We start from the raw sequence: 7,110 nt of genomic DNA on the forward strand, positions 1-7,110 counted from the left end.
TTACCGGGAGTGCTCGATCAGTCGAACCTCCACCGCGGACATCATAGAAGTCCCGACACATGCCGTAGGGAGGGCGTATGCCTTGTTGTTGGCTCCAATGATGGAGGTAACTTCCCCAGACGGGAGTGGGTCCTTGGAAGTTCCTCACATGGACAGGAGGTTGAATGGGTGGTGGATCGATCACTTCCGGCTCTGAGTCAGTACCAGAGTCATCACCCAATTCTATGGGTTCCTCGTCCTCTTCGGGATCATCTTCGATCCATCCTCCGTTGCCTTGGTTGGGAAAGTAGGGGTCATTGGGGTGGTGAAATCCAGCCATTTGACTGTACGAGAAATAGGGTTATAAGAATTGAATAAAGTCGAAACATGCAAAACATGTAAGTTAAATTAGTTTAGATAGCAAATACTCCTATAGTATTTAAATTCTTGTGTTTGATTCTAGTAACGGTTTGGTAAGTTTTAAAATTTGTTGTCCACTGCAGACACTCCTCAGCACACGTTAGTCGGCTCTCGGACAAATATAGTTGATCAGGCTATATACTTCCCAGTTCCGATTACGTGTCCCAAGGTGTACCTGTACTGCACAACTTATTTATAATACTTCTAAAATGGTACGATGTGAAACTCTTATTAGTACGAAATGAATGCATGCTTACTTTACAAAAACTAAATAAATTTAATTTCAAAAGTATGACTCTTCTCAGAGTGTTTTTGCCCAGATGAGTTTATAGTTGTATACCAAAAATGGTTTGATATACTTAATTCACTATAAACGGTGCTCTGATACCAAACTGTCACACCCCCAAACCAGAACGGCGGAAACGTTCGGGGGCGGAGGACGTCATATTCAGTATCATAACAGTTTATAGAAAGGAAAGTACACACCACCATATATAAAGGTTTTAAAAATGTTTACATCGTTGTATTCATTACATGTTCAAAAGATAAATGCATAAACATCTTTCAAAAGAAGTAAATAATGCCAGCGTGTTATTCACCAAAAGTTGATTTCCAAACCTGCTTAACGATTCCCTGAGAATACAAGTTATTTCAAAGAAAAAGTGTCAACAATTAAGTTGGTGAGTTCATAAGTGATTTAGAAACATTGAATGCCATTCCAAAAACGAGTGTATATTTTCCAAGAAAATCCCATATTTCCTTATAAAAGTGTGAAATGCATGAGAATGTTGGTATTGAAAAACGTAGATAGTTGAAACAAGAAAATCCCTTATTTTCCTAATATTTGTTTCTTTAATGTTCAAGGCTAACATTTTGAAGCAATCCACATGCTTTAGAAAAGTTTTAAACATAGATTTCTATAATAAACCTATTAGAAGATTTCAGTTTGTTAGATAATGAATAACCATAGTAACTACTTATTCATTATTCAAAAGTACTATAATAGTTGTATATCCGATGAGTTTTATAACCATACTGAACATAATATGCCTGTAGCGACGTTCTTCAGGCGTCGTAGCGTTATGACAAACTGTCACCCCAAAAGACGGACTGTAGCTAACAGCCAGCACTACAAGAAAAAAGGCCTTTTACCACGCTCATTGCGCGTCGTAAAAGGCTCAGACGACGCGCAAATGCATGTCAAGGAAGGCCCTGTCATAAAGAGAGACGACGCACTTTTGCGCGTCGTCTATAGACGACGCGCATTTACAACGCTCATTTACGACGCTCATTTACGACGCGCGTTTACGACACGCAATGCGTATCAAGGAAGGCCCTGTCATAAAGGAAGATGACACGCATTCGCGTGTCGTAACCTTACGACGCGAGTGTTAATGACACGCAATGCGTATCAAGAAAGCCCCTGTCAAGAAAGGCCATGTCATAAATGAAGATGACACACATTTTTGCGTATCGTAAATTTAAATGTTTAAAAAAAATAAATTTATATACTTATTAATTTTTAAATTAAATTTGCATTTAATTTCTCATAATAAAAATAAAATACCATATACAAAAAATACAATCCATTGCATAATATAAAATAAAATTTCATACTCAAAAAATAAAATAAATTACACAAATTGTAATGTCATACAAAGAATCATTCAAATGTTAAACAAAAATAAAACATTGCTAACATGGGTTATACATTCCTATAAAACTAACAAATAATCATACAACTCTTTTTCTTACTGGAAAGGAATGTCAAACATGATTACAAGTCTCCCTTAATCTTGATTACTCACCTGCTTAAGTAGAATGTTGTTGTTGAGAAGGTTACCTAGCAACAGAGAAAAACACAACACCTCTCCCACAATCACAACATCATTTACAGAGAAAGGTTGTCAATTACTTTCATTAAGACTTTCATTCAATCACAAAAATATTAAATAAAAGGGTGAAACAGTAACTTACTTGTGATAAGTTGATCTACCTTAGAGCAAACACAGCTAAAGCATTGAACAAGACCCTATTTCCCTCTTCTTTTAAAGTTTCCAGAATGTTTAGAATGCTCTCCTTACTCATAATATATAATCAATAATCAGATTGAATTATATATTATGAGTAAGTAATAAAGTACATGTAACACAATAAAGTATTATTAAGGAACTTATGAGTTCAAATATTATTATTTACACTCAGATGCCAAAATATTTTATGTTATTCTTCTACAAGTTGAGAACCAACTCAAACATGAAAGATAATAGTCCATCTGGCAGCTTTTGATGACATGGCAAATGAAATTTCTCAGAGATAAAATAATACCTGTACTATTAAAATGATGGCAACCACAACAGGTGGTCCAATAACTACAGCCAAAAACATGCCTTTAATCATGTCTAGAAAGAAAAGAAAGATTGTTTGCTGCAATCATAAATCCCATGTGTTACAAACTTATATCCAAATTTAAATTAAATAAAAAGAGAAAACTGTAAAAACAAATTATATCCAAGGTAATACACCATACAACAAAATAGCAAAGTCCATCAGTATTTTTCAAAAAAACATCGTTTTCTTAATTATTAGAACACATTAGGAAAGCTTTATACTCTTTGATTTAAGAAGCTAAGTAAACTATAAGAAATCCACAACAAAAAGAAACTATAATAAATCCACAACAAAAAGATTTGAAACTTACCTGTCCAGTAAGAAGAGGAGTATCAGCAACAAGCTTGAAAGCAACAGGCCTTGGAGTACGCACAGGCCAAGCCTGCAGATAAAAGGTGCATCAAGTATAAAAGAGAACAAGGAAACTGATATTAAAAACAAGAACTTTGATCATTAGAATAAAAGAGAGAGAGAAAAATAGAGAGGGAAGAAATGGAATGGAATGACTCATTCCATTCCATTCCATTCTATATTCCAACCTTTACCTTGTTTTCTTATCATTATCAGTTGTATCTGCACCTCTTTCATTTCCTGCAAGATTTATGAACGAAGAATGGCATGTGATCGTGAAGATTCCTCATTTGCATCTGTTGTCCCTGTGATTGTAAATTAGTAAAAAAGTACAGAAAACATGAGAATTTAATCATTTATATATTGAAATTTGTTAAATATGAGGATTGATATAACTTACAGGCAAACGATCCCAAACAAGGTGACCATCATTTGGTTTGAGGTGATAATAAGAGCATCCAAAAGCAACAGCAGCCACACCAATGTAAAAGCATGTCCAACCACAAAGCTCACCTTGTAGACTTAGGCATTTTATACCAGGCAGAATCAGGGGCAGTATAAACCTGAGAAGTGGATGCTACTTTGTTTAATTGTAGTTATCACTATTATATAGGTCATCCATAAAAGTTAAAAGGTACACCATTTGAAAGAGAAAACAAGAAAAAGATAAAAAGTGTTATCTGTTAAGGATGAAAAGTGGAAAGAGTAGCTCTTTAAAAAGATTGACAAAATCAGAAAATATATTTCCGTTAACTTGTTAACACAAACCCCTCGCTTTATCAATCTTTTATACGTATATCATAAATCCAAAAAGTTATCTACGTTGAAACCCAACAAACCAAGTTTCAACAAACATAGCAATGGAAATGGAACACCCATGTTAAAATATATACAAGATGAAGGGCATAATCGTCAATCTACCATCGACATATCCCAGGTGCTTCTGTCCTCAACATTGATATCGCCTCTTCATACTCTGAAGCATATACAAACCCCCACAGCTGCACACATTGACATTCATATCAACTCAACTTATGCAAACTATTTATATTAAATTACACTTTTGGTCCCTGAGAATCTCTAATTTTTCTAATTTTGGTCCCAAAAAGTTTTCTCTTGCAACTTTAGTCCTTATTTGACTATTTTTGGTCCCGAACCATTTTTTCAATTTTGGTCCCCAAAAATTCTCTTACAATTTTGGTCCTTTGAAATTTCTTGTAGAGTTTCAGTCCTTGTTCTAAGTAAGATGACCATTTTTGGTCCCTGAGTATTGCTGATCTTTTCAATTTTAGTCCCAACTCATTTTACTTGGAACGAAGAGTAAAAACGTTACAAAAACCTCAAATAACGATCAAATTTGCAAGAGAATTTTGTAGGACCCAAATTGAACAAAATCAGCCATACTCGAGGACCAAAAATGTAATTTTTGCAAAAATAAGTGAGAGAAAGCACCTCAATTTCCTTCACTTCAAATTCTTGGGTGTGTGACAAACAAGAGTTACCATAAGTTTCTGAGGCCAAACTTGACCCATTCAATCTGGGGAAAAAAAATATGCAAATTGCCAAATTACCATATTATCCCTCAAAAAGAAAAATAGGAATGATGCAAGTGCAACACTCTTACAAGTCACTATCGAGATACAATGCAAAATGATTTCCCCCACCAAGCGCTAAATACTCAGTTGAACAAAGAGTAAAATACCGATTCACCCCTAATAAATGCACAATTAACATAATAGATCCCAAATAAATATTAAAATTATAAAAGATTTTTTTATATATTATCAAGAAAATGCAGTACCTGTGGGGCAATATATAACAGGACGCCCTGGTGTATTTGTAAACACAAATGTATCATTCGATCCCTGTATAGTATTTACTCATCATAGTGAAAAAGGGTAGAAAAGTCTTTTGTCAACATATAGAGAAACGAACTTAATTAAACAATTACAAGCCTGATATCTTTTCTTTGTTGATGGTTTCAAAGGTGCCTCAACTAAACCACCAAACACTGCACCTTTACGATCTCCAACAACCTGAAAATGTTTAATCAAGTTTCAGTTAAAGGGTAAAGTTGACATTTTGCATAGTTACTGAAGACAAGACATTACCAGTAGACTTAACCCAGGGCAAAGATTGCTTCTTCTATATAAGGTTGAAAGAGATATGCCATGCCTCCATGTACTAACATATAAAAAAGACAATGATATATCAAGATTCAAGAATAATGTGAAACTGAAAGTATGATGAAGATGAAATTTTACCTGTATAGTAAGACCCATTTCTTTCCTTGACTGAGAACAGGGAGTGCAACATAAAGATCAGAACGTGTATTTTCTGTCATAAGTTGTGAAGGTTCTAACATTTTTGGAAGTTTATCAGAAGGAAAATCTGAGAAAAAGAGCCTCAACAAGTGCTCCAGTTCCACCAACAGGGTATTCTAAACTACAACCTGGTTTATACCATTCTGCAAACATATAAATCTGCAAATATGTGGATATATATACAGGCAAAAGATTAGACATTTAGAGAACTATAAAATATGAAGGAATAGAATGGATTCTGTTTGGTTGGAATGGAATGGATGAGGACATGTGGTAATGGAATAGCCCATTCCATTCCTTCCTCAATTCCATCATACCAAAAAGTAAAACTACCTTAAAAGAAACTTTTTAATGTATGATATGATTATGTACCATTTCTGCTGAAAGAACACCATCGGATTTCACTCCAGCAAGTAAGAAAGACAAAAGATCCACCCAATTTCTAATGAAAGGATCTTTGAGTCCCAATGAATCAACTATTTCTGAAAAAGGGCGTAAAAGCTTTGTGGCACCAAGAACACCTTGATCCCATTTTTGCAAATGATTTTAGGAGTGGATATGCATATCTAACTCCAGCAGTAGAAACAACTCCCAAATCACCTCGAATAGATAAAGGTGGCAAAGCCATGGCAGCTGCAGATAATGGAAGTATTGCATCAACCAAGACTGGAACATCTTCTTCTTGATTACATTGTTGTGTGTTTCTCCTTGGTTCATTACTCGCATCGCCCTAACAAAAACGAAGGAATCCCATTACTAAACCCTAATCCTAAAGTGTATTAGTTCGTTCACAGAGATTAGATTTCATGAAGATAAACCCTAAGATTAAAAGGTCAAAGAATTGCACAAAAGGTCATATCAGAAATAGAATTTCAAATCGATGATCAGGAATTGAACTAAACTTGATCGAACTATTTTATTATTGATGGTGGCAGCTTAGGGCTTAGAGAGAGAGAGAGAGTGTGTGTGTGAGAGTACAGAGGTAAAGGAAGACAAACCGATTCAAAAGGATGTGCTGATCCCAATTTCACAAATCGGAGTTCCAAAACCAAAATTCCCGATCCCAATCGCGTTTCTGTGCAATCCAATTTGCCAATTTCACGTTTCAGGTATGCTTACTTTTGCAAATTACAGTCTTTAGGCTGCCACCTCCACTTTTGATATGAAGTCGCCGCTTGCTTTACAGAGAGATATGAAGTCGAGACAAAAAGACGAGATTGACCCATCTGGTAATAAACGGACTCGAGAAGCTGAACAAAATGACCCGAGATTGACCCATCTAGTAACAACGCTATTGATGCCATTCCTTCCATTTTCGACTGTTCATCCTCCACTTCCTCTACTGCTACTTCTTCACCATCTTCTATTTTTTCTGTATTTAGACTTGAGAGTATAATTAGGGCTTTTTCTAACAATTTCAACATCGAGTGGGAGATATGGTGGTTCCAGTAGGTAGAAGTGAGGGAAGAAGTAAGCAGCAGTCAATGTCGGGAGGGGGAAGGAAGGAGCGTCCAGGGCAAGAGGGAAAGGAGAAAAAAAAGGAAGGCGGGATTTTTAATTTTTCCAGAATTTCATTTCCCCCTACTGTTAAAGGATGGAACGCGCGTTCCATTAAAAATTATAAAGCGACATCCTTAGACGACGC

At 35.5% G+C, this 7,110-nt stretch overlaps 1 protein-coding gene, 1 long non-coding RNA gene and 1 pseudogene across 3 annotated transcripts; all 3 read right to left on the reverse strand.

Moving 5' to 3' along the window:
- Window positions 1-2,016: 2,016 nt before the first annotated feature.
- On the reverse strand, window positions 2,017-2,886 carry LOC128127576 (uncharacterized). 2 transcript variants are annotated; one of them, XR_008225459.1, is made up of 2 exons: window positions 2,728-2,886; window positions 2,017-2,482 (listed from the first exon to the last, which is right to left on the reverse strand). It is a non-coding gene; the product is annotated as an uncharacterized LOC128127576 (long non-coding RNA). The 2 variants fall into 2 exon arrangements; XR_008225460.1 differs by having other exon boundaries at window positions 2,017-2,478; window positions 2,728-2,868.
- Window positions 2,887-3,260: 374 nt separating this feature from the next.
- On the reverse strand, window positions 3,261-5,506 carry LOC128128030 (uncharacterized). Its single transcript, XM_052766802.1, has 8 exons — window positions 5,406-5,506; window positions 5,253-5,325; window positions 5,093-5,177; window positions 4,766-4,853; window positions 4,594-4,678; window positions 4,063-4,142; window positions 3,542-3,704; window positions 3,261-3,437 (listed from the first exon to the last, which is right to left on the reverse strand). Exons 1-8 carry the CDS (start codon window positions 5,504-5,506, stop codon window positions 3,375-3,377), a joined length of 738 nt encoding a protein of 245 aa, XP_052622762.1. The 3' UTR covers window positions 3,261-3,374.
- A 13-nt stretch (window positions 5,507-5,519) lies between these two features.
- Window positions 5,520-6,778, reverse strand: LOC128128031 (uncharacterized; annotated as a pseudogene).
- Between the last annotated feature and the right edge of the window lie 332 nt (window positions 6,779-7,110).

The sequence above is a fragment of the Lactuca sativa genome, chromosome 8 (assembly GCF_002870075.4).
Source record: "Lactuca sativa cultivar Salinas chromosome 8, Lsat_Salinas_v11, whole genome shotgun sequence".
Lineage (NCBI taxonomy): Eukaryota > Viridiplantae > Streptophyta > Magnoliopsida > Asterales > Asteraceae > Lactuca > Lactuca sativa.

What these genes read in the sequence shown, in the direction of transcription:
- LOC128128030 (XM_052766802.1), bottom strand. Translation starts at nt 5,506, where the DNA reads ATGTTAGAACCTTCACAACTTATGACAGAAAATACACGTTCTGATCTT. An exon ending in AAATGGGTCTTACTATACAG is followed by an intron (nt 5,326 to 5,405) that starts GTAAAATTTCAT and finishes TTTATATGTTAG; the next exon opens with TACATGGAGGCATGGCATAT. An exon ending in AAAGAAAAGATATCAGGCTT is followed by an intron (nt 4,854 to 5,092) that starts GTAATTGTTTAA and finishes TGCATTTATTAG; the next exon opens with GGGTGAATCGGTATTTTACT.